The sequence below is a fragment of the Bos grunniens genome, chromosome 19 (genome assembly GCF_055505025.1).
Source record: "Bos grunniens cultivar Pamir isolate PY7600 chromosome 19, Bosgru_T2T1.0, whole genome shotgun sequence".
Taxonomy (NCBI): Eukaryota; Metazoa; Chordata; class Mammalia; order Artiodactyla; family Bovidae; genus Bos; species Bos grunniens.
Genome location: NC_141183.1, coordinates 17595487 through 17622720, shown reverse-complemented (window position 1 = coordinate 17622720; position 27234 = coordinate 17595487). Strand labels below are relative to the sequence as shown.

Here is a 27234-nt window from a genome sequence, read left to right as displayed (position 1 = left end):
GTCTAGGCTAGAGAGATGATATTCCTCTGTAAAGATATGTGAGTATGTGCCCTTCCTTTTGACTCTGCACTTATGACTGGCACCTCTGATCTGTTTCCACTTCCAGAATGTTCCCAGGGTGTCAACCCTTCTTACTGCAGTGCACCTTAAAAAAAAAAAAAAAAAAAACTTCTTTTAAAAATAAACAACTTCAATGGCCCTCTTGGCCACACTTAATACATGCAAAAATATGGTAATGGTGTCCACGGTAAGCACATTTGCCCTTGATTGATATAAACTCAGTGTCAGGAGGAGGAGTAGGCAGGTCACCTGAGGAGCCTCTTTGACCCAGCGCCCCACCTGGCAGACAGTGTCTGCTGTCACTGTTAAGCTCTGTCATGTAGCTTGCCTCTGTTTTTCCATCCACTTGGAAAACAAAAAGGGAAAGACTTGTCTTAGAGCATTGTTTTCCTGGAGCCAGGGCCTCCTCTAGGTGATATCACAGCTCCCTGAAGGTCTAGGCTCAAGTCAACTGCTCCGTGGAGTGGAAGCTGGGGACATGGGATGGAATCCTGTCATGTGACCCCAGCCAAGCTATCAACTTCTGAGCTCAGATAAGGATTAAATGAGAAAGTGTTTGTAAAAGAGCTACGTGGCACAAACTGCCCCACAAATCTTCATTAGTATTGTTATTATCTGTTGTTCTAAGTGAGAGAATGAATATCACCCAGTCATTGCACCCCCATCCCTTGAGTGCTGGCAAGCTACATGGAATTCAACACCTGCCTCTCCGTTTTCAGACCCCAGCACAATATCACTTACGTGATAGACCTTCCCCGTTGGCCCTGAGCAGAATTCATATTTCTCCCTCTATGCCCATGATGCCTGGTCTATTATTGACCTAAATTCACTAGGTTTTAATTATTCATCAAAGCAGCTTGTCTCCCCTTCCAGTCTGAACATCTTAAGGGCTATGGCCCTGTTATATTCATCTTTATTAGCTTTGGCATCTAATGGCAACTGGGATATAGTTGCTGCTCATTAAATGTTTGTTGAATGAATGCACAGATTGATTGAGTAATTAACACCATGTCCCCCGATGTTCATGCAATTTTATAACCTGCTCCCTCCATGAGGCCACATTCCTGACCTCATACTTCAGAAGCATTCTAGCGCTATCCAAGCATGATCTGCCTGCAAACTATTTGTCGCCAGTCATGACAAGGTAGGTGTAGAAATTGAGAGTAAGCATGTAAAAAATTTTAAGCAATTTGATAGAGTAGTTTTATGTCTATTGGATCTAATAATTTTTTAAATTGGGCTTTTCCTTTCTATTTATTTTTTTTCTTATTTTTGTAAGTCATGAGATCAGAAATTATAATAGATTACAGTTACTGAATTCTTATTATGTTCTGAATATTGGGTTTGTATGTCTTTCTCATTGCTTCCTTTTTCTAATAATTCAATTCCTACTATATTTTGCAATTGTATCATTCTGCAACAGATTAGAAATTTAAAATTCAAGAACTGGTTTTTCATCACAAGTGTTCTGAGACATACAGCTCCAGACCATGGACCACACTGGTTAAGCCAACAGCAGAGGAGGGCTTGCTCAGTCCCCTTTCACTGGGTCCCTCCCGTCGCTACCTGTTCTCATATCTGTCTCTCCTACTGTTTGGAAGGACATGGCATTGTCTTTTATTTCTGTTTGGATTCCTCATATTTCTCTTGTCTTCCAAAACTGGCTGGTTCAATGAATGAAAGCTGATTCCGGTCTGGGGTCAGACAGGAAGAACAGAGGACAAGGGAGGGGTCCAAAGAGAGTTTGGAAAAGGTCTGTCTGGGAAGGAGATGCTAGAATGGAGCAAAAAGCAGTCCTGAGGAGGATTGAAAAGGCTGCTAAGGAGACCAGCCTGAGCCATTAGGCTGATTGGCTGAAGCAGCTGGGATTGAGGAGGGGAAGGGCAGAAAGGGCCCTTGAAAGTGGGAGGAGGCAATCTCAGGACAAATAAAAAGGGATATAGAATCCTTTTACAGAAGGAGTATTAAACCTGAGGCTGTCATAACCCCCCTGAGGTGGTCAAAACTATAAATAAGTAGGTCGTGGAGAGATTCAGAAGGCCCCCTCTTCCCACTCAGGGGTGGGGTCAGTGTGGAGGTTAAGTCAGTGAAACCAACACAGTCAACTGGAGGGGAAGGGGCAGGGGGATGAACCGTGCTCTCTGTGGTTTCCCCTTTAGAGAGAGAAGGTCTGGATCCCAGGCCAAAAAACAGTCCGGAAGAGCAAGACTTGATTACAGCCTGATCGATGGCATTAGCATATTTAAAGATCATGTCAAGGAGAGGACAGAAGGGGCTCGGAAAGGCGAAATGGTGTTTATTAAGCACAGAGAAACAGAATCTGGAAATCTGGAGCTGTCTGGTCCTTGGACAGTCAGCTCCAAGGTCAAGCAAGGCTGGGGAGCAAGGGCTCTGCAGGGCTGGGCACACCTCCCTTAGGACCTGCCAGCTTCCTCTCCTCTGATTCCACAGTCCATCGCTGCTGTGACCATCTCATCAAGAATTCGACTTTCCACAAAGAGCTGCCTAGGGGGAGGGACCTCGCTGGCCATGCATTTGAGCGTCTGGTCCACTCGATGATGATGATCATGGTGGTGGTGATGGTGGTGATGACAGCTAACCTTCACTAAGCCAGGCATCATTCCTCCTATGAGGGAGGTATTCCTAGCTCCATTATAGAGATGAGATACTTGAGGCAGTATTAGATAAGTTTCCAGGTTCATACAGCTTGTAAGCAGAAGAGCCAAGACTCAAACTCAGGCTGACTCCAGAATCTAGTGTGTGCATGCATCGAAGTCACTTCAGTCTTATCCCACTCTTTTCGACCCTATGGACTGTAGCCCGCCAGGCTCCTCTGTCCATGGGATTCTCCAGGAAAGAATACTGGACTACCTTGCATTTCATTTTTGTTGAAAACAATAAATTGGCAACCTAGTTGGTACATCCATCTCTTTGGGATTGGTTGGGGTGAGTCTGTGTCAAGCTCAGCATGACCAGCTCCAATGGCTCAGATGGTAAAGAATCTGCCTGCCAGTGCAGGAGACCCTGGTTCAGTCCTTGGGTCAGGAAGATCCCCTGGAGAAGGAAACGACAACCCACTCCAGTATTCTTGCCTGGAGAATTCCATGGACAGAGGAACCTGGCAGGCTACAGTCCATGGGGTCACAAAGAGTCGGACACAATTGAGCAACTAAGCACACACACAACCAACTGGGTGTTTTCAAGACTCGGGACCACGAGCTTCATTTAGAAAGTGCCACCCAGTGTAGCTAAGCTAGTGTGACCAGTTGGTTTCCTGGGCACTGCCCCTCCCCACTTCAGAGCCCCAGACCCATCAAGTCCCAGCCCTGGGGACACTTTGAACTGGAAATCAGGAGGCTAAGAACTAGGCTTACTAGCTATGTGAGTGTGGACAGGCCACTACCCGTCTATGCACCTCAGCTTCCTCACAAGGCATCTTACAATAACTCCCAGTCTAAATTAAGAAGCAGTTGGACCCATGAATGTGCTGAGAAGTGGGTGGAAGGAAGGAGGCGGGTGGGCGCGGCAGTGCACAGAATCTCCAGGGAGGTTAGATTCTGAGTTGGGTTGCAAAGTCAGCGGACCACCATTCTGGGAGTGTGGTCCACCCTGGGTGCTCAGGCTTCCTGGTGAGGGGTTGCTCCTGGTGCTGCAGGAGGATCTGCCGGGTAGTTACATTTTTTTACCCGCCTTTCGGCTCTAGTGGAAGGAAGGAAGACATCGAAGTCAAAAGTTCTGTCCATCTGGAAGAGCTGGAGGGGAAAGTCTTAAGGGGCTGGAGAAGTCGGGAGCTGCTTCCCAATGCTGGGGGCGGGATGGGGAGCTAGGGAGCCAAGGTGGATGGAGGCCAGGAGATCTGGCAGGGCGGCTGACCCTACCCTGGGCGCTCGGCCGAGAGGGGGCGCTGTGGCCTACTCCTCGCCCAGTCCATTGGATTCCCAGCCACTATCCCCTCTGTAGCGCAATGCGCGCTCGACACTCCCCCTCCTCCGCGGTCAGAGGGCAGCTAGTCCAGACCGGCACCGCCATCTCGCCTGCTCTTGGGGTTCCTAGGTTCACCTCCTTGGCGGGACCAAACTGGGGAGGCGCTTAGTTAGTAGAATGAATTTACGAACGAATGAATGAATGAGAAGGGTTCCTCCCTCAGAGCTGTCACACCTCAGCGCGCTCCTGGCGTGTCAGTGCCAAAGGCGCGGGGATCTGGCCCTCGCCCCGCTGAGGTGGGGGCGGCGGGGACTTTCTCCCCGCCCCGCGGCAGGGAGAGAACTGCCCGAACGCAGCGCCCAGCTTCACCCGGCTTCCGCGGCGGCACTGCTCAGTCCGGGCTCCCTATTCCCCAGCCTCCAATAGCTTCTCTCTTATAGATTCACCTGAGCCCCCCAGGACCCCCTCGGACTCTCCTGGACTCCTCGGTCCCCAACCTGAAATCCGGCGGAAGGAGGGAAGCTGCCTCCTCTCCCACACCACCCCCCCACCCCCCGCCCCAGCTTCTCCCCAGGCTGCGGCGGCCGCCAGCGCTGCCAGTGCACCCCGCCGATTGCCGCAAACCCGGCTCGAGGAAAGGGGGTCAGCGCCGTTAGGGCGCGGGGAGCCGCCCCCGGAACGAGCCGGGGCGGAGGAGGCGGGGCGGGGGAGGGAGCGGAGGGGCGAGGCGCTGAGGAGGGAGCGGAGGGGAGGGCAGAGGAAAGGAGGGGAAGGGACGCCCAGGCGAGGGTGCGGGGAGCCGCGGCGAGTATCCGCGCGGACTGAGGGGGAGACGGCGGGGGCGAGGCGGGCTCGCGGCGGGCGAGAGGCGGCCGCGGGCCGGGCTGAGTCAGGAAGCGGCGGCTGGACTTGCCCGGGAAGGGGAGAGCGAGAGCCCTCCGGGCCGGGCTGCGGGGCCGGAGAGCGCGGAGCCGGGCACCTCCGCCACCGGCGGCGACACAGAAGCTCGGCGCCCACCCCGCGCAGCCCGAGCCCGCCCCCGCCGGGATGTCCCGGGGACCCAGGCATCCAGCACGGTGACCGAGCGAGCCCGAGGATGGGACGGTGCCCGCAGCTCCGGCTTGTCAAGGTAAGAGCGAGCCAGTCAGCCCTCGAGCACCGGGGGCCCCCAGTTCCGGGCGCGCAGGGCTGGCTCCGTGGGCAGTGGGTGTGATGCGGGGGGTGTGATTGGGTGTCACTGAGCAGAACTGTGCCCAGGTCCGGGGGCGGCCGGGGTTTAAGGGGCAGGCCAACACCCTCTTCTTGGACCTCTGGAGCCGGCGTTGAGCGGTAAGGGGAGAACTCAGGTGGGAAAAAAAAAAAAAGAAATCATTGTGGCGAAGCTGCGGGGATGTTGGCTGGTGTTGGGGGGTAGGGGTCGGGGGGGGGGGTCCGCCCACCCGGGCAGCAAGCTCTGCGAGGGGAATCGCTCTAGGCTTTGGGAACCGACTCAGGGTTCCTCCTCCCACCCGTCCCGTGTAGACCCGGGTCCCGGGACAGAAAGCTCGGGAGGCGGCGGAAGATTCCCCATCTGCCCCAGCGCGCCCCCGCCCTGTTCCTGGGAGCTCCTTCCTGCCCCTTAAAGTCCGGGGAGATAAATGTCCCCCGCGCCTGCGAGCCCTGGATCAATATCGCAATCTCCGGAGAGCCGACCGAGCATCCGGCGGTAGTTACCGTTCCTCCGCCGCCGTCGCCGTCGCCACCGCTGCCGGCCAGCTCGCGGGATCGCAGCGCTCGGTCTCCGGTCCTTTGCACTCGCGGGTCCCTGTGCCTGCTTGCTCCTGTCCGGGCTCTGGCGACGCGATTCCTGCTCCCGGACTTTAGGAAAGTCGCCAGATCTCACGTCCGGACAGATCTCTCGCCCGGACAGATCTCATGTCTGTCCGCTGAAGTTCGGGGGTGACGAGGGCTCCCCCTGGGCCCCGAGGAAGGTCTGGGGGGTCGACACCCCGGCCCGCAGCTAGTGACGGCCGCCACTTGCAGGTCCCGGGCGATTCCCAAAGCGGTTCGCCTTGCGGGGTGTAGGCGCGCAGGCAGCAGCAGGAGAGAGGAGTGGGTGGGCCTCGGCGCCGCCGCCAGGAGCCGTGTGAGGCTCTCGTCTGACGATCCCGACTCCGCAGGGTCAGAGTGGACAGCCTGAGCACAGACAGCGGCTTGACGGGATTCAGCGCATTTAAAAAGCGATTACACGCAAAAGAATGGATTTGGGGGAGGGGTGCGGATTGACTGATTTCCATTTTTCCATCAGTTATTAAACCAGCTGTACGTATGTAGCACACAAAGTGACTTGAGTTAAACCACCAAGATTTAAAAATGCAACTGCTGCCTGGTCATCAATTGAGACGTTATTAGTTACCTAGGTTTCCTCTATTCTCTTTGTCCCTCTCCCGAATAGTTACGTTAGTTTTTTAAAAATGAGTAAAGGTTGGTCTGATTAAACCCATATCCCCTCCCCCACGCCTTAACTGGAACTAGGGGCGAACCCAGAATTTATTTTCTGGGTGATCAGGGAGACCCAGGGAGGGAAGCAGGAGGAAAAACATCCAGAATAGGTGGCACTGAACGGGAATATTTTCCCAAAGGCTGCTGCTGCTAAGTGGCTTCAGTCGTGTCCGACTCTGTGCGACCCCACAGACGGCAGCCCACCAGGCTCCCCAGTCCCTGGGATTCTCCAGGCAAGAACACTGGAGTGGGTTGCCATTTCCTTCTCCAATGTATGAAAGTGAAAAGTGAAAGAGAAGTCGCTCTTGGGTGTACCAATGGGTCTAAATTTACAAAACAGAAACAATTCAAGGTTTCAAACAGATTCAAAGGATTTAACCGTAGGTTTTTGTTTTTGAGTTTATATGGTAATAGGTAAATGATCTTTCTCTGAACTTTCTTTGAATCATGTGCAAATTTCTGCTTAGAATTATGATGCTTTTCTAAAAGAAAAAAAATTTTCTCCTATTGTTGTCGTTGTGTGTGTGTATGTGTGTGTGTGCTTCCTGCTAGGTCGTGGGATGTGTGCCCTTTATGTCTGGCCTAATGAGCTCAGTAGATGCTCAGTAAACTTGTACTGAATGAGTAAGATGCAGTGAATGAATGGTCAGCTAATGCAGTTTCATTTAAATAATTACTTTCTTCTTTTATTTATATGGCATGTACAACTTGTTGGGTAGTGTTCTACCTGCTTTGCAAATATTAAGTCATACTGTCCTCCTAACAGCTCTGGGAAGCCGAAATTATTCCTGAGCACAGAGAGGCTCTGTAACTTGCTCAAGGTCATGCTGCCAGTGAATGGTGGAGCCAGAATTCAAACTCAGGCACTTCAACTCTAAGACTTTCTCTTGTTAGCTTTTACCAGAAAATATTTGAAGCCACTAAAATCTCCTTGACTTCTGCCAGATGAGAGATAACTCAGGTAGTTTTGTCAGTATGAACATCTGAACTTAGGTGGGTGGTCGTGGTTGGTGGTTTAGTCACTACGTTGTCTGACTCTTGTAACCCCATGGACTGTAGCCCGCCAAGCTGCTCTGTCCATGGGATTTCCCAGGCAAAAAATATTGGAGTGGGTTGCCACTTCCTTCCCCAGGGGATCTTCCTGACTCAGGGATCGAACCCACGTCTCCTGCATTGGCAGGCAGATTCTTTACCGCTGAGCCACCAGGGAAACCCGAATCTAGGTGGGGTTCATCCAGTATTCGGCTCTAACCCTCAACAAGTCAGCCAGTATCAGGAAAGGTGGGAAGGATCCGCTCTGGGGCCCCTGTTGTGAGCATCACACTGTACTGATTACAGAGAACTGGGGGAGAGTGTGTGCACATGTGCGTGAGTGAGAATGTGCGTGTGCATGGGAGGGGCCTTGTATATGTCAGTGAGGGAGAGAGGATGAGCATGAATCTGTGTGGATGCCAAGGGGACAGGTAAAATATGGTCTCTACCCCCAGGGGAGGGCCAGGGACCGAGCACCCTGAATCTCCAACCCAACAGCCACAGGTCCTCAAAGGGAGACTCGAGTGTGACTCAGAACAGCGGGTTTGGTTGAGTGTGAGAAGTAGAGAAAGCAAGGCCTGGTGGGCTATTTGGGAAAGTGAGTTCCACGGAGAGAGCTGGTTTCATGGCTGTTATCATAAAAGCAATCTAGCAGTATTACACAAAGTTTGAAAACCAGAGGGGAAAATTATTACAACCTCTCCCTCCTAACACAGCTATTGTTGCCATTTTGAAAATAATCCCTGCAAGCATTTTTTTTTTTCAAGCGCACATTTGGTCACAGCTGTGGCCCTTGGGAAAGTCCTCTCACTGTCGCAGCCCAAGTCCGTCCCATGTTGTTCCAAGGCCTCGAGAGGGAGAACCTCAACATCTCTGTGTTCCCTGTGAGGGGAGGCTCTTTTGCCATGTCTGTATCCAGGCACTTCGGGGCCATTTCCCAATTGCTTCTTTGACAAATAATGTGGAGCCAGGTTTTGAGGGGAGCCTGGGCAGAAGGGAAATGAGGGCAAAAAAGTAAGCCGTGTTGGGGACTCCCCTGGTAGTCCAGTGGCTAAGATTCTCAATGCAGGGGCCCCAGGTTCAATCCCTGGTCATAGGACTAGATCCCATATGCTGCAACTAGGAGTTAGCATCCTGTGACTGAAGATCCTGCATGCTGCAACTAAAACCTAGCATAGCCAAATAAATATATATGTATATATTAAAGTGAGCCGTGGGGCATGGAGACAGCTGGCATGGCCACAGTCCAGGGACAGAGGAGGAGAGGGGAGCCGTCAGGATTTGATATGCCCAGCCCTGCGTAGGGGCATGTCTTGGGTCCATCCAGTTCTTAAGGAAGGCATAGATTTGTGGACTTAGCAGCAGCAGCAGCAGCAGCAGAACACCCACTAGGGGCTTCCCAGTGGTAAAGAATTCGCCTGTCAATGCAAGAGGCACAAGAGACTAGGGTTTGATCCTTGGATTGGGAAGATCCCCTGGAGAAGGGAATGGCAACCCACTCCAGTATTCTTGCCTGGAGAATCCCATGGATAGGAGCCTGGCGGGCTACAGTCCATGGGGTTGCAAAGAGTTGGACAGAACTGTGTGACTGAGCAGGAGCAGGACATTGACCAACGACCAGTGAGGATGAACTCAAGTGGAAAATCCATTTCTCACCCTCTCTAACATTTGGCTCCTTGGCAAGCATCAGCAGCCAGTGGGATTCAGCTGCAAAGGAGGAGTTTAGAGGGTGAAGGTGCCCCTTGGCAGCATCCCAAGTGCCCACAATGCTTATGAGCCCATGGGCCTGAGCCCCAGCCGTGATGTGACCTAGAAGGAAGGGGTTAGGCACAGGGTTGATCATTTTTGGCAGCTTTTGGGGTGGAAAAACCTTCAGCCTGGGAGTCAGCAAACCTGACATCATTCACAGCTATGCCTGTGTGACTTCAAGTAAGTCAGTTTTCCTCTCTGAGCCTCAGTTTCTCTGTGAACAGGAGTATTTGACTAGATTCCCTCTTACATTTCACGTCTCTGTGAAGGATGTGTCAAATGGAGGCAATACCTAACTCATACGGTTGAGATAAGGATGAAATGCATCAACGCCTGCAAAGTGCTTGGACCAGCTCTTGGCACAGAGTTTGCTTTCAGAAAAAGCTGCAAGTTGACTGCTCTTCGTAGAAAATGAGCTGATGCGGGAAAAAAACAACCAGGAAAACCTCTTGGACATTCAGCATCTAGCCTTTTTGCACCTTTCACCCTTCACAGCACTGGGCCTAGGAATACGCCGCACATAGTAAGCGTTTCACGAATGTTTGTTGGCTGGCTGGATAGTATTGTTGCTGCTTCCTTCAGGGTAGTGTTGTGTGATCACAGAGGACCCGCTGCTGTTCCCACGAGATGCAGTTGTCATGTCCAGACAGACTGAGAGATGCCAAAACCACCCTAGCGGAAAAGCCATCTCTGATGCAGAAAAAATGGAAACTGCCCCCTAAGCCCACTATGGTTATTTTTAAAAGAAAAGGAAAAGGAAGCACCAAGCAGCCAATGTAGCACCTGGTGATTTGGAGAAGCCACCGCAATGAGAAGCCCTTGTACTGCAAGGCCAAGTCTTAGCTACAGTTTGATCTTCAATGGGTGAATTTGTTAATTACAAATAACTCCTGTCTGCTTAGATCTTCCAGAACCGCTGTCAGCAGAGTCCGTTGGAAGTGGCATCATTGCATACTTTTTATTTTTTGGTATTTATTTGGCTGTGCTGGGTCTTTGTTGCAGCATGTGGGATCTTTACATTTCGTCCTGTGGGATCTAGTTTCCTGACCAAGAATTGAACTGGGGTCCCCTGCATTGGAAGCATGGAGTCTTAGCCACTGGACCACCAGGGAAGACCCAGCACAGTCAAAGATAAATAAATATTAAAAAAAAATTTTAAAGAGGAAAACTACTTTATGGGATCATCATAATGACTCATGAGATATCAAGTGTGAAATTAAGCCCAATTGCACATTGTCTGGCACACAGTAAGTCCTCAATAAATTTTAACTGTAATAGTCACTTAATAAATCTTTACTGAATTTTATTAATCCAAGGAATAACAGCGAAAGGAGGAGTGGTGAGGGAAAGGGAGGTAGAGGAAGGAATGCTTAGCAATGTACAATCTTCTCCAGCCCCACGTCTTCTTCACAATCCCTGGGGAGAAGGGATGGGGCCCCTGCCCTCAGCCAAGCTAGAAGGGCAAAGGATGGAGGTGCCTGCTGTTGGCCCTCTGAGTATCTCTGACGTGAAAATATTTGACAATACGGCTAGAGACATATAGGGAGGATAATACAAAATGATTAACTCACTGGTGCAAACAATTATTTTGAAAACAACTAGCTGGATTCTATTAAGCAACAGATTATTAAACATTTCTTTTGAGAGTAGTTGGTGTCAGCTTCCACAACATTAAGAAACTGGAAGGTCGGAGAGGGATGGAGGAAGGGAAAGAGGAAGACTTGGGGGAATATGGATGTGCCCTTCCTTTTCCTGTGAAGTGGGTGGGGGGAGATGCAGGTCTGGGCGATGGGTCCCCTCGACACAGACGGAACCACCGACTCACAAGCTTTCACTGAATGTGTTTTTTGGCAGCTCCCTACCCAGCAGCCATGAAGCCACTTTAGGGACAGATGAAGTGTTTTGTGGATGCTCCATCTTCCCTATAAACACAAGTAATATCCCAGTCCCACCTCTGGGTTTGCCGGCCCCAGGGAGCAGCCCCAGCGAGGTGCCTAGAGGTGGGGTTTGTGGGGGTACACACCTGTTCCCCTTCACCTGGCAGTCACTTCCCATCCTCCAGCCAGTGTGGCCAGGAGCCAGGATGCCTAGGTCAAAGCCCAGGACAGAAACTGACCAGACTGGTCCAGCTGCTTCCGTGCCTGAAGAACCAGGGAGGCCTCTTTTGTTCTAGGCTGTTATTTAGTCGCTAAGTCATGTGCAACTCTTTTTCGACCCCATGGACTGTAGCCTGCCAGGCTCCTCTGTCCATGGGATTCCCCAGGCAGGAATGCTGGAGTGGGTTGCCATTTCCTTCTCTAGGGGATCTTCCTGAGCAGACTACAATTTGGAGCCCATCCATAGTGAGTTTTAAGAGGTAGCAGGGCTACCTGGAGGCACTGTGGGAGACTTAGTTGAACCTCTAAGCACTGGGAGGTCAGGTCTTTGGGACAACGTATTGTTCAGTATCCCTGCCAGGTCCATGGAGCTGAAGAGCTGGAGGGCAGGCTACCCAGGGTGACTGGCTGGGTCAAGAGATGGCTGTGACATTTCCATTGACAGAGAGGGTTTCCCCAGCTTTGATTTGTGTCTCCCCAGTCTCCTTGGCAGGTGTGTGAAGGGTTCAGTGGTTTCCAGAGGCCCCAGCTGTTCCTGCAGCAGTCCCCCACTGTACAGACAGAGCTGGGTGGGGTACAGAGGAAGGACCAGGGATCAGAGGGCTGAACAGTGCAGGCTGGAGACAGAAACTAGGCCACGGAGGGCTTTGGCTACCCTGGGGAAGGGTCAAAGGAAAGTCCCAGGCTATCTAAGGAGCAGAATGTCCCCGTGCACTGAGGGCCTTGACCCCACAGGCAGAAACAAAGGCCCAGCTGGGCACCCGTGGGCCGGCTCAGGATCGACAATTTTATTATGTAAGATTCGAACATGCAGACAGAGAGAAATCAAAGATGTTGTAGAGATGGAAACCACTGGCTAAAGTTGGCATGAGAGGGAGAGATCAGAACAGAAAGGTTGGGAGAAAAGAGGAGAGAAAGAGGGAGGGAGAGAGGGAGAAAAGGAGAGAGAAAGAGGTGAAGCAAAGAAGTGCATGGTTTTTTTGGCCTTTCTAGCTTCGTGCTTACTCTTTAGCAGCCAGGAGAACTGAGGCCAGAGATGGCTTTTATTGGAAACCCCCTTCCCCATTTCTTACAAGAATTACCCTCACCCTCTCTAACCTGCTGCAGGGAACACCTTCCTCAGGCACCAGGGTCAGGATGCTCTGAGTCACTCTGTGTGGAGGCTGCAGCTACCTGCCCAAGGGAAGGAGCAACCCCATACCCTCCAGCACCCCCTGGGCTGGGCTTCCCAGCGCCCAGTTCAGAAGGAACAAAGCCTGTTCCCTTTGAGGTTCTAACTGGTCCCCAGTGTGCAGTCCGTCTCTTTCTTACACACACACACACACACACACACATGCTGGGATTCTCCAGGAGTCCTTTGCAGCATTAGTAACAGCATCCCCCTAATTGCTACCCCCTCAGAGGCTATTGTACAGTCAAACCGGTGAGACAGGCATGCGGCACCCACCTACTCAGGGCCAGGGCTGGAGGGCTGGCACCCAAAAGAGCAGCTGGGCCTCCAGGGACCATGGGGTCAACAGTGGGAGTGGGCAGTAGGTTGGACCATTTCTGTGGCCATGCCTTAGGCCACTCATGCATGGCTGGGAGGCCCAGAGGTGGTCCATGGAGGGAGGCCTGTGTCCTGGACTTGGGCTGAGTTCCTGCCTGTCCCCTCCTTCCTTTTCCTTCCACTTTGTCCAACTTCTCAGGCCAGATGCACCGTTCACTGAGCTCCCTCTGTGCCAGTGTCCACACGCACAACCCCACGGAGTCCTCCTGTCCTACTCCAAGTGTGAAATAACCAGATACCCCCGCACCTTCCCACCCGCTCTTCTGGGCCTCCGCCCCAGCCCTCCCTCCTTTCTACCTCCACAGAAGACTCATTTCTGCCACTCGCCTGCCTTTGGCCACACTGTTCCTCCTTCTAGGGCTTCTGTTCCCCAGTCTTTTTTTTAATATAATTTTGAGATTCCCTGGAGGGGGGCACGGCAACTCACTCCAGTATTCTTGTGTGGAGAATCCCATGGATGGAGGAGCCTGGCGGGCTGCAGTCCATGGGTTGCACAGAGTCGGACACGACTGAACCGTCTTGGCGCACGTGCACATTTATTTAGTCTATTATTTACTAGTTTTACCTTTGGCCCTGCTGGGTCTTTGTTGCTTAGGGACCTTTCTCTGGTTGCAGCAAGCGGGAGCTGCTCTCTAGTTGTGATGCACGGGCTTCTCACTGCAGTGCTTTGTCCTGTTGCAGAGCACAGGCTCTAGGGCATGCAGGCTTCAGTAGCTGTGGCACATGGGCTCGATAATCGTGGCTCCTGACCTGTAGAGCACAGGCTCAAAAATTGTGGCACGTGAGCTTAGCCATGGCATGTGGGGTCTTCCCAGAGCAGGAATCGAACCCTTGTCTCCCGCAGTGGCAGGCAGATTGTTTACCACTGAGCCACCAAGGAAGCCCTGTTCCCCAGTCTGTCTGCACCAGTCCTGTCTAACAGGACCACCAAATTCTTTCTGAACCATCACTACCCTCTCCTCCAGGAAGCCCTCCAGGCTAATCTCACTGGTCCTTTGCTTGCTCTCCCTGCCCCTCATGTGAGCCTCTAGCTCATGGCGGAGCCTGGGCTCCCCAACAACAGGGGACCTGCAACTCTTTGGTGTGTTCCCCAACAGGATGCTCAAAACATTTACCAACCAGACCCTGCATGGACCCCTGGTCTCTCATCTAACTGGAGCCCTTGTTCCCCTGTAGATTCTGAGCTCTGCCTGGGCCAGGAAGACTCCCTTGAAAATCAAAAACAAAAAGGACTGCGTCCCCAGCACCTAGCCCAGTGCTCCAAGCACTGCAGGCATACAATAGACACTGAATTTAGTGGAGGGCATCTTCCCCCTCCCACTCCCCAATGAACGTTTATCTGTGTGCGTGGAGGTGCTATGGCTCTGCATGTGCATTTATGACTCGGTGGCTTATCGAGTGCTACACTGTTGGCATCACTTAGTAACATTTAACGATTCTGGTCCTGCCCTGTGTTCCATCCCTGATCCCCATAGCACCGGAGGCTCTTGTCCACGTGTAAAAGCACAGACAGCATTTTGTTCCATGAGGGGTTCTGGGCAGGGCTGGTAGGAGACATTGCCAGAGGGAGGTTTGGAACTGAACTGAGGACAGAGAAGCAAGAACCTTCTCAGAACCTGGGGTCTTGAGAGAGCAAGTCAGGGTGCTTTAGTCCCCAAGGAGGGGGCTGGGAAGGAGGTTTGGGAGCAGCCTGGGGCTCCCTCCCTGCCATTGTCCCAGTTCTGCTGGTTAAGAGGCAGGAATAGCCAGGCGAGGCAGAGGTGGCAGAGGACACAGGTGAAAGGGAGTGGGCCCATTCTTGGCTCCAATCATGGGATCCCATCTCTCAATCCACATCCCTCCCCTCCAGCTCCCTGTGGGTGGGGGTGGGGCAGCTTTGGTGTCTTTCTCTCTAGGTTGCTGGGCCTCAGTGGTCTTACCATGAATGCTGCTGCCAGGCTGTGAAACTCTGGGCCTAGGCAGTGGCACACATGCACCCCTGAGAAGCAGAGCACCCCTAAGGGAGTCTCCCTCAACTGTCCCTAAAGTTGAGGAGGCAGGAGGCCTGGCTGGCTGACCTTGGGCAAGTCCCACAGCCTCTCTGGGCTTGGCCCTCCTCTGGACCACGATGGAGAATTAAGGAGGAAATGCCTGTGTGGCAAGGGGCCTGACCCCACCAAAGCTCCTGAGTGGGACCTGCTGCTTTCCCGGTGAGATCCCTCCCCCGCCTCCACTGTCCCCCTCACCCCCACCCACTCCTCCCCTTAATGCTGAGCCCAACAGGTACTTAAGACTCTCCTCCTCCATGGAGCCTTCCCTGATGAGTTGGCCATTGCACTCTCTCCCCCAGCTAAAGCGGGGCTTCTCAAGCCAGCTATGGGGAAGAACCGTGTGGGTCTTTTCGATCCATGGCACTTGGGCTTGTTGTGCATGACGACCATGCAGCCTGTACCATACGACTCTCCTGTAGAGCTGGACAATGTCTGAACTGGGTCTAGACCCTGTTCAGTGAGATCACGGCAAAGACAACTTCACACCAACGTTTCCAGATGTCACTCTCTGTAGCAGTCTGCAGCCCCACACCAGTCCCCACCACTCTTTCAGCAGCGCTGATCTAAAGCCCTCTTTGGGGCCAGGATACACAGCCCAGAATCCCTGGTTCACTTTTCAAGGGAGTCTGGCTACCAACCAGCCCTGCCCCTGTGTTCCTCCTGCTGGAAGACTCAGTGCTGTAGCCACTGGGCTGGGCTGCCAAGTAGGAAGAAGTAGGAAGAACCCCTGTCCGGGAGGGTGGAAACCTTCGTCATTCAGAGCCCTTACCACTCGGCAGGTTCTGGATGGGCCTCTCTCCCGCCTTGTTCTTACTCATCAACCTGCACCTTTATCACCCACCAAAGTTGGAGGGGAGCAGGGAGGGGGACGACCCATGACACTCACAGAGCTCAGGTGAGACGAGGGAAGCCTTTCCTCTGTGGTGGGCTCAGCCCACAGCTTGTAGGACTTAGCGCCATGCTGGTTCTAGCCCTTATCGCTGGGCTCACCCAAGATAAGGGAGCGCGATTTCTGCAGGGTCAGCTCTGTCTCCCGCTTTGAGGAACTGGACCGGGTGTTGGGGGACAGGTTGGCAGATCCCTGCCCACTGGCTCTGGGAAATGCTGCATCCGTCCATGCCCTCCCTGTGCTGCTTGATCTCCAGCGTTGGTTGCACCCATAGATGGCTGCCTGGCTGTGTTAGGACAGCAGTGAGCGGAAGGACCTCCCATCCGTTGGTCAAGAGGGGTCATTCTCACCAGTCTCCTGCCTTCAGGCTAGGAGGTGGGGGAATGACCAGTCCAAGTCCACAGAGTGAAATGGCAGCCTCTTCTTGTCCCGCAGGATCCCCACTTTTGTCCTCCCATTCTCCAGGTTTCTCCTCCCAGTAACCATCTTCCTTCCACATTCCCAACTTCCATGATGGGCCTGCAGGTGAGGACTTCCAGAACTGAGAGGGAGCTGCAAAACCCTCCAGCCCAGAGTTTCCCCTGCTCAGCACCACTGACATTAAGGACCACTCCTTGTTGGGCTTCCCAGATAGCTCAGTGTTTAAGAATCCACCTGCCAATGCAGGAGACATGGGTTCAATCCCTGGGTCAGGAAGATCCTCTGGAGAAGGAAATGGTAACCCACTCCTGTATTCTTGCCTGGAGAATTCCAGGAACAGAGCAGTCTGGCGGGCTACAGTCCATGGGGTCGCAAAAGAGTCAGATGTGACTCAGCGACTAAACAACAACAACAACAACAAATTCCTTGTTGTGGGGCTGCCCTGTGTATCTGAGGATGCTAAGCAGCGTCGCTGACCTCTCACCATGAAATGCTGGTAGCCTCTCCTAGTCGTGGCTGCTGCTAAGTCGCTTCAGTCATGTCCGACTCTGTGCGACCCCATAGACGGCAGCCCACCAGGCTCCCCTGTCCCTGGGATTCTCCGGGCAAGAACACTGGAGTGGGTTGCCATTTCCTTCTCCAATGCATGAAAGTGAAAAGTGAAAGTGAAGTTGCTCAGTCGTGTCCGACTCTTTGCGACCCCATGGACTGCAGCCTTCCAGGCTCCTCCGTCCATGGGATTTTCCAGGCAAGAGTACTGGAGTGGGGTGCCATTGCCTTCTCTGCTAGTCGTGGCAACCCAGAATATCTCCAGATATTGCCTCCCGTCCCCTAGGGGACAGAACTGCCCCCCGTGAAGAGCCACTGGGCCGGCACGGTTCTTTCAATCCTGGTGAAGTTTCAGAATCACTTGGAGAACAGGAAAAACTAGAGACACCCCCAGATTTCCCCGCAGGCCCAGATCTCTAAGGGGAAGCCCGAGAAACAGAATTTTCTCTCTCCTGGCTGCCAGGCACCGGTCTGAAACTTCCAATTTTGTCTAATTCACTTCTTTTACAGATAGAGAAACAGGCAGGGCCATTGGCCATCTTATGGAGGATTATTTGATTATCCCTGATCTCTGCCCTGAATCTCCCTGCTGAGTGGGGTTGGGTGGTTCAGCAGCCCCCTTTAAACCACCCCTCATGGTCTTGGAAGGCAGTCACTTCTCCAGGAAAAAACAGCCTCGGACCCTTGAGCGGTTTTCTCACAGAAATTAATTGTCATCCGTCTGATGATTTCATGCTGCCTTCCCCTCCACACACACTGCTTCACGTCTTTTTTTTCTCCATTTTTAAATTGTATTAATTTAAAAAAAAATTGTATTAATTAATTTATCTTAATTGGAGGCTAATTACTTTACCATATTGGGGTGGTTTTTGCCATACATCGACATGAAGCAGCCACGGGTGCACATGTGTCCCCCCACCCTGAACGCCCCTCCCGCCTCCCTCCCCAGCCCACCCCTCTGGGTTGTCCCAGAACACCGACTTTGAGTGCCCCGCTTCATGCATCGAACCTGCACTGGTCATCTGTTCTACGTATGGTAATATATGTGTTCATGTCTCTTTTAAAAAGCAGCTTCTTAAAGGACAACCCTTTCCTGCCGACACCGAAATCTCCCTCACCTCACACTTGTCAGAGAGTGGGCTGAGCGAGAGCACGCTGATAGTGGCACCTGCGTGGCTGATGTCTCCGCGCCGTCCCCAGCACCTCGGCTCTGTCTCCCCGTGTAGCAGATGCCTCTCCCACCCACTCAGGGATGGATTCCTGGTGTCTGGGAGCGGCTCCCGGGGCAGGGGCTGGATCAGAGCCCCAGCGAGCTCCACTGCCCTGTCAGAACCGAGATGCATCCTTCCTGAGCCCCCAGCTGACAGGGCTGCACTGGTGTCTACCCCTCAATTCCACAGGGAGCCAGGCTATGCCCTGGAGCTAGAGGTCAAGAGGGAAAGGAAATCTGTACCTCCTCTTTTGGAGGATTCGTCCAGGGTAGCGGGGGTAGTGGGGCAGGTGCATCCTGAGCCCAGGGCCCCAGGGAGAAGGCCTGGAGGCAGGAGCCCCCAGGTGTGCCCCACTCCCTGAAATGTAGGCAGGAGATTTTCCTTTCCATTTTATTCCTCTCTGCACAACAGCAATTTAAGTTAATTAAATGTAACAATAAATTATTTCTCAATGGCCTAGAATAGAATAATCTTTCACTGCTCACCGGCTTTGGGGAAAGCACAGGCTCTTTGCTTTGAGGGTGTGGCTGTCCTAGACAGAGGCTGTTGGGGAAGGAGCTGACCTGGGGCAGGATGGAGCGGGGAAGAGTGATGGGGAGGGGCAGAAGTCCTGGGTCAGTTGAGAGGGTTGAGAAGGGGCATCGGGCATCACCACCCTCTGTCCCAAGTCTGGTTTCACTCAGGCTAGGCTTTAGAGCACTACTGCATGAATCAGAAAATGCACCCCACCCCCAGGGGTCCCAGCTCTGCTGATGTGCAGCCTGCAATTCCAGCCCCCAGAGACCCCTCTACTTGGCACCTCTGTGCAGGGCAGAAATCTCACAACTGTGTGCACTCTGCACCTCCCCCGTATTGTCATTCTGTCTCTACAGATATATCCCCTGTAGGCACACAGGTTTCCGAAGAGTTGATTGCGCATATGTTTTATTCCTGCACACCAGATCCTGATTTTTAAGTCCAACGGGAGAGCCAGGTTTCTAAAGAAATCTTGATTTATGATCCCTCCTCTTCTTCATATTTAGATTTTCTTCTCCTGGCTTTGCTTAAAACAGGCTGTTACCTTAAAAACCACAGCTTTGATGAAGGGTCAATATCCAAAATATATAAGGGGAACCCATACAACTCAATAGCAAAAGCACCCCTCCAGATAAAAGTGAGCCCTGCAAATAATCCAATGAAATCTGAAAAATGGAAATAAAAAACACAATAAGTATCATCTCACATCTGAGAGTGGGTATTACAAAAAAGACAAGATAAGTGCCAGGGAGGATGTGGAGAAAAGGGAACCTCAGTGCACTGTTGGTCGGAATGTAAATTGGTACAGCCACTATGAAAAATAGTATGGAGTTTATTCAAAAAATTAAAAATAGAACTACCATATGATACAGCAGTTCCACTTCTGGGTATGTATCCAAAGGAAATGAAATCATTACCTTGAAGAGATATCTGAATCCCTGTGTTCATTGCAGAATTGTGTACAATAGCCCCTTGGACAGCAAACAGTAAGGAGATAAAACCAGTTAATTCCAAAGGAAATCAACCCTGAATATTCATTAGAAGGACTTAATACTGAAGCTCCAGTACTTTGGCCACCTAGTGCAAAGAGCCAACTCATTAGAAAAGACCCTGTTACTGGGAAAGATTGAGGGCAAGAGGAAAAGGATGACTGAATGGCATCCCTGACTCAATGGACATGAGTTTGCGCAAACTCTGGGAGATAGTGAAGGACAGGGAAACCTGGCGAGCTGCAGTTCAGGGGGTTGCAAAGAGTTGGATGCGACTTAGTCACTGAACAACAATACAATAGCTAAGATACGGAAACACAAAAGTGTCTGTCAATGGATAAATGGATAAAGAAAATGTGGAATATTATTAAGACATAAAAAGAAGGAAATTCTGCCATTTGTGATGAGATGGATGAACCTCGAGGGCATTATGCTGGGTGAAATAAGACAAAAAACAATAAGTACCTTATGATCTCACATATATGTGGAATTTAAAAAATTCAAACTCAGAGAAACAGAACAGATTGGTGATTGCCATGAGTGAAATGGAGATGTGGGAATGGGTGAAGGTAGTCAAAAATACAAACTTCCAGTTGTAAGATGAATACCTCCTGGGGGTGCAATGGACAGTGTTGACTGTAGCTAACAATACTGTGTTGAGTATTTGAAATTACTGACAGAGTAGATCTTAATAGTTTCTAACACCCCCACACACACAATTGTAACTACGTGAGATAATGGATGTGTTAACTAATTGTGGTAATCATTTTGCAATATATATGTGGATCGAATCATCATGTATACTTTAAATTTATACAATGTTATATGTCATTTCAGTACAGCTGAAAAAGACCATAGCACAGAGCAAAGCAGAGTCAGGATGGTCAGATATTTGGGCTGTGGAGCCAGCGGACCCCAGAACCCAGGAGGAGTGGGCTTTCCTTCCTTGGCCAGCAGGCGGCAGTGTTCGCTGAGGGTCTTTTGCCTCTGGTGGCCTCCAGGGAGGGCTGCAGTCTTGGCCTCACTTGGGCAGCTTTTGGCCCCAAGTCAGGATCTGCCACAGTCTCCTGGGCCAGGGAAGGCAGCCAGGCCCAGGTTCTTCCCCCAGTTACTGAAGGGTCTCCACTGAGCATACAACTCTTCTGCTCTGGGTCTCTGTACCTACAAATGATGAAACTGACCAGCTATGACAAGCTGATGCTCAGGAATCCACCTCCGCACTTCGGGTCTGGTGGATCCATCTCAGCCTAGAGTCTGAGCCCTTCCACAGGTGGTCTGTGCTGCCCCAAAAGCTCAGGACCTCCCCCCACCCCGCTCCCCCGCCTGGAAAGCCCTCTCTCTCCTTCTCACAGTCTGTGGCCGCTCTGCCATCCTCCAGCTCACCTCCCCCCGGAAGCCTGCCCACATCGTCGCCTTGTGCTGACCCCTCCTGTAATCCCCCTGCACTCATGCACACCCTGCCTTGCCATTCTCCTTTGTGTGTGTGTATCTGTGTCTGTGTGTGTGTCTATGTGTCCTTCCCCGCCTCTTTTAGATTCGTTTCCTTTTCTTCAAATCAAGGAATCCTGGCCTGCTTGAATGTAGAATCCCAGTTCAACAAGGAGCTCGGTGAGATCACTTAGTTGGATGGTTTAAAAAAAACAGGAGACAAAAATCAAAACAACTTTCCTTTTAAGCTGAAAACCCCTTTTTTCCTTTGCAGCCCCTCCCCCAGGGCCTGGGAGGAACCCCAGGACAGCTTGTTCTACTCCAACCCTGTCCGTAACCAAGAGAGATTCTAGGCCCAGAGTGACCCAGTCATGGTTGTGGCTCCACGGGCACTTTGTGTGTGTGTGTGTGTGTGTGTGTGTGCGTGTGCGCGCTCAGTCACTCAGTGGTGTCCAACTCTTTGCAACCCCATGGACTGTAGCCCACCAGGCTCCTCTGTCCATGGTATTTCCCAGGCAAGAATACTGGCGTGGGTTACCATTCCCTTCTCCAGGGAATCTTCCCGACCTAGGGACTGAAGCCACATCTCTAGTGCCTCCTGCATTGACAGGTGAATTCTTTATCACTGCTGCGCCTGGGAAACCCTTATGGGTACTTGTAGGAGTCTTTAAATTCCAGAAAGCATCTCTCTCATTATTCTCCCCACCAGTCAGGTGGCCTCCATCTCTGTAATGTAGGTAAGGAAGAGGGTATTGCCCAGAGGGGTGAGGTGACTTGCCCACACAGACAGTGGCAGGACTGGGCTCAGAGCCCAGAAGAAGGGGGAAGAATCTCACTGGAAGACCACTCTCAAATGCTAAAGCTGTGATTCTGCTGGACAGCCATCTCAGTCCCTGGCCCCTAGGAGAGGTTTTCTGGGGGCCTCTGGGGCTCTCCCAGGCTGAGCATCAGAGGTTGTGAAGGGGAGGGAAGGCTGACCCCCTTCTCCTTGCTCCTCCTGAACTTTGGAGAGGTGAGGGTGGTGCCTGTTGCCTCCAGTGGCCCTTCAGGACTCTCCCTGAAAGGTTAATTACCAGATCATCCCATCAAAGGAAATTGTGCTTCTGTCCCTTAAAGACCAAACTGAGCCTCAGCAGCGTAGTTATTTATGGTCTCTAATAAGCATTTTCTGGGTGTGATTAACCTTTATGCCAAAGTCACACTGGGAATTGGGGTGGCAGCTTCAATTCCAGCCACACTGCGCTGGCCAGGGGGTGGGGCATGGGCAGCAGCTGGAGCAGCCTGGAGGGGGCAGCTGTCAGACTCCTGCCCGCCCACCCGCCCTCTCCACGGGCTCCTTCGCCCTCCCCTCTCCTCTGCATCCCTTCTTCCCATGCCCTGCCCTGATCTCTCTTCCTCCATCTTTCATCCACTTGAAAGACAGACCCAGAACGCCTGCTTACTGAACCCCAACCTCCACTCAGCACTAAAAGCAGTTCAACTGTACGTGCGTGTGCGTGCGTGCTCCGTTGCTCAGTAGTGTCGGACTCTTTGCAACCCCATGGACTGTAGCCTACCAGGCTCCTCTGTCCATGGGATTCTCCAGGCAAGGATACCGGAGTGGGTTGCCATTTCCTCCTCCAGGGGATCTTTCCGACCCAGGGATTGAACCCGGGTCTCCTGCGCCTCCTGCATCGGCCAGTGGATTCTTTACTGCTGAGCCACAACCCCTTTGAAATGGGGAGCAGGAGACTTGCCCTGTCTGCTCTCCGGAGCTCAGTGCTTCTCCCATGTCAGGGACCCCGTGTCATTTTATGTGATGCTATGATTAAGCCACAGCATGCCCTTGGCCTTCCCAGATTTAACATTCAAGGTCTGGCTCTTTAGCAAGTGGAGAGATTTGCAGCTGAGGTACAGGTTTTATTTTGGGGCCTCGGGGCTGCCAGGCGGGTGCATTACCTCGTGAGTGAGCTTAGCGCCCGCCAGCTTCAGATCCTCAGTCCCATTTTGGTTTTCTCTCCCACCTCACAAAGTCCTGAAAACTTGGTTTGTCAAAAATGGTTCTGAAAGGAGGAGCCAGTGGCCAGGGCTGATGACAGGGGCGCCCAAGAAAGCAGCGGTTCTTAGGTCAAAGCCACTATCGGTAACTTTGGGAGAGGATGACGTGTCCAGTTTGGTGAGGCCCAGGCCTCTGATGTGACCCTGCTCATCACATGCTCTGGCCATATTTTGGGGTGCTAGACTTCACTGAGCAGTGGAGAAAGCTCTTTACCCTCCCCCGAAAATCGTTGGCCTTACATGCAACATTCTTCTTTTAAAAAAAATTTTATTTGGCTGTACCGAGTCTTAGTTGCGGCCTGAGGGTTCTTTTTTGTTGGCTGCACCCCATGGCACGCAGCACTTTCCTGACCAGGGATCAAACCTGTAGCCCCTGCAGTGGAAGCACAGAGTCTTAATCACTGGACCACCTTTTAGTTGCAGCATTTGGGGTCTGGTTCCCCGACCATGGGTTGAACCCGAACCCCCTACATTAAGAGCTCAGAGTCCCAGCCACTGGACCACAAAAGAAGTCCCTACACGTAGCATTCTGCATTTAATCACAGGGTTTCATGCCCCTCACCCTGCCTTGTGTGTTTGTGGGCCCCAGATTAAAAACTCTCAGCTTTAGAAGAAAGCAAGCAACATCCTTGAAACTCCAGGGGCCTGTCTGCCCCTTCAGTGTAATAATATCCTGTTGGCAGAGTTGGAAGACTAGTGAATGTTGAAGAGGAGATCCGTGTTATGGTGGAAGGAAGTACACAGGAAAACTCTGCACTTTTCATGAAAGTATGATTCAGGAATAAGCCAGGAGCGTGACAAACCCTTCCGCGGAGCCAGAGGTGGCTTAGATCCAGATTCTGTACAGAGCCGAGATTTCCTGAGAGGGGAAACTGGTTGGGGAATTTCAAGAAGCCTTTTTCTTGGCATAATGCAAACCCAGCCCTCTTTTGGCAGAAAATGACTTTGTGAACCAGCACATCCATGAGAGGTGAGGATCGCGGTTATAGGCAGCCAGCCAAGGACGGGTGTCGTGCCATGGCATTTGCTTTGGTTTCGTGATGAATCTGGATTTGCCCACTCCTTGTTGAACCCCAAGACATTAAGATTCGAGGCTAAGACCTTCTGGCTGGTGTATTTGCTATCTAATTAGAACCCTGGTGCGTAAGTGCTTTTATAGAGGCAATTCCATGCATTTGGGACTAGTCTGAGCTCTCCAATTGCCAGGGTCTAGTGTGTGTATGGAGAAGGCAATGGCACCCTACTCCAGCACTCTTGCCTGGAAAATTCCATGGATGGAGGAGCCTGGTGGGCTGCAGTCCATGGGGTTGCTGGGAGTCAGACACGACTGAGCGACTTCACTTTCACTTTTCACTTCCATGCATTGGAGAAGGAAATGGCAACCCACTCCAGTATTCTTGCCTGGAGAATCCCAGGGATGGGGGAGCCTGGTGGGCTGCCATCTATGGGGTTGCACAGAGTCGGACACGACTGAAGCGACTTAGCAGCAGCAGTGTGTGTATGGAGGGGACCTGGGTGCATGGATGGGGCACAGAGGTGCTTGGCATTGGAGGGTCGGGGAGATGCTGCCAAGAGGCGGGGCTCTGGGCCTGATGTTTGAGGGCTGCAGAGTTCACGAGGGGAAGGGGTGAGCCAGGGTGAGGAGTGGGCAGACCCCAGCAGGACCCCATGTGCTGGGAAACCATAAGCAATTCAGTGTGAATAAAACATGGCATGCTTTCAAGGAAGAACTGAAAGACCAAAGCACAAAGCAGAGCTTCAGGCTTAGGAGAGCGGTAGAATGCCAGGAAGCAGGGCTGATATTTTTATACAGGGTGTTACCGGTTTCTTTAATTTGCCTGTGGCTGAGTTGGCTATGGGAGCCCCATTTCCATTCTGTGTGTGTGTGTACACATGTGTCCGTGTTGGGAGGTGGCAGAGGCAGGGCTGAGTGACAAGCCAGGGCTAGGGGTCCCTAGTCCGCTTCTAGAAGAGGTCTCTGGCCATCCCAGCGGAGCAGCCCTCCCGGGGGACAGCTCACAGCCGGGTGTCCGCTGACTGTGCCCAGCTGACAGCAGGTCTGCCAGCATGGACGCTGCTCTCCGCTCAGCCTGCAGGAGCCACTGGCGGGCCTGGTGGCCTCCACCTCTCTCTTGCTTCTGCGTTTTTCATTTGGAAAATGAGGGTAAAGATAATTTGCCATCTCTCTGGGGACCGTGAAGTTTAATGACTGATTAATAAAATGTTGGGAGTTCCACAGGGCCAGAGAGGTGACTGGGTTTGTTCTAATCACTCTTGGGTCCCAGGAGCAAGGTAGCTGACCCCAGCTCTGTTGGCCGAGGCCAAGCTCTGGGCATGGGATGGGGGCACAGGGCCAGGGTGAGCTTGGAGCCCGGAGCTTGGCCCAGTTAGATCCGAAAGACCCTCATGATGTGACAGGTGGAGTGTGCCAGTGAGGGAATCAACAAAGCCCACTGAAGGCTCAGGCTCAGCACTGAGGGGACAAAGCGGGTGAACCATCAGGGTGAATGCGGGAGCCAGGGACTTCCTGCCAGAGGCCAGGGGGTTGGGCAGGCTCTGACCAGGAGTGGGGAGTATTCGGTTCTGTCTTGGAATGTAGGGTGGGAGAGAAGGGATCAGGATCTGCCTTTGTCATCAGACAGGAGTCGGAAGGTAGGTGGTGCCAGTGGGGGGTGGGGAGAGTCTGGGCTAGTGGGTGGGGGCCAGTCTGGGGAGAAAATACATGAGCAACAAGGCCGGAACTAGGGTCAGGCAAGTGAGACATTTTTCTCAAGCATGGGATTTAAAAAGCTGCCCAAAATCACACCATCAAGATAAATAATATTTTAATGTTATCACTGATTTTTCCTTTTACCCCAGGTTCCAATAGGACCCAGTACTGGTAGTGAGCCTGCCTGAAAAAAAAAAAAAAAAAAAGCTTTTTATATGTTGTTTATCATGGAATTTTTTGCATTGATGTAGAATTTTTTTAATTAATTTGTTTTGGAGGATAATTAATTTACAGTATTGTAGTGATTTTTGCCATACATTGACATCAATCAGCCATGGGTGTACATGTGTTCGCCATCCTGAACCCCCCTCCTACCTCCCTCTCCATCCCATCCCTCAGGGTCATCCCAGTGCACCAGCCCCAAGCACCCTGTCTCATGCATCAAACCTGGACTGACGATCCATTTCACATATGATAATATACATGTTTCAATGCTATTCTCTCGAATCATCCCACCCTCACCTTCTCCCAGAGAGTCCAAAAGACTGTTCTATATATCTGTGTCTCTTTTGCTGTCTCGCATACAGGATTATTGTTACCATCTTTCTAAATTCCATATATATGCGTTAGTATACTGAATTGGTGTTTTTCTTTCTGGCTTAGTTCACTCTATAATAAGCTCCAGTTTCATCCACCTCATTAGAACTGATTCAAACGCATTCTTTTTAATAGCTGAGTAATACTCCATTGTGTATATGTACCACAGCTTTCTTATCCATTCATCTGCTGATGGACATCTAGGTTGCTTCCATGTCCTGGCTATTATAAACAGTGCTGCGATGAACATTGGGGTACACGTGTCTCTTTCAGTTCTGGTTTCCTCAGTGTGTATGCCCAGCAGTGGGATTGCTGGATCATAAGGCAGTTTTGTTTCCAGTTTTTTAAGGAATCTCCACACTGTTCTCCATAGTGGCTGTACTAGTTTGCATTCCCACCAACAGTGTAAGAGGGTTCCCTTTTCTCCACACCCTCTCCAGCATTTATTGTTTGTAGACTTTTTGAGAGCAGCCATTCTGACTGGAATGAGATGGTACCTCATTGTGGTTTTGATTTGCATTTCTCTGATAATAAGTGATGTTGAGCATCTTTTCATGTGTTTGTTAGCCATCTATATGGCATTGATGTAGAATTTTAAAAATATTGCATTAAAACATTATGTATCTAACTACTAAGATTTTTGGTGCTCAGCCTCCACCCCTTATATTCTGCACCTGAAAGGAATTCCTTGCCCTTCTCACCTTAGTCCTAGCCCTGCCGGTGAAGGCTGCAAATGCTTGCCGGTGGCGTTGGCCACCACCCTGGCTCGGGTCTAAATTTGAAACTTGCTCACTGTGGGACTCGGACAAGCCCCTACCTCTCTCCCAATCCCATTTTCCTTTGACATGGCTTAGGCTACTTCCAAAAGACTGGGTTCTTTTCTAACACTTGGGAATGAATTGTCCAAGGACACACATGTACTGAAAAAGCAAGAGACTTTATTGGGAAGGGGCACCCAGGCAGAGAG

At 51.6% G+C, this 27234-nt stretch overlaps 1 protein-coding gene across 1 annotated transcript in view; it reads left to right on the top strand.

Moving 5' to 3' along the window:
• The first annotated feature begins 4680 nt into the window (after positions 1–4680).
• The window catches only part of CRHR1 (corticotropin releasing hormone receptor 1), a 53256-nt gene continuing 30702 nt past the window's right edge, over positions 4681–27234 (top strand). The window contains exon 1 of the mRNA XM_086357205.1: positions 4681–5113. Within this exon, the coding sequence (XP_086213331.1) occupies positions 5081–5113 (33 nt within the window). The 5' untranslated portion in view covers positions 4681–5080. The remainder of the gene's footprint in view (positions 5114–27234) is intronic.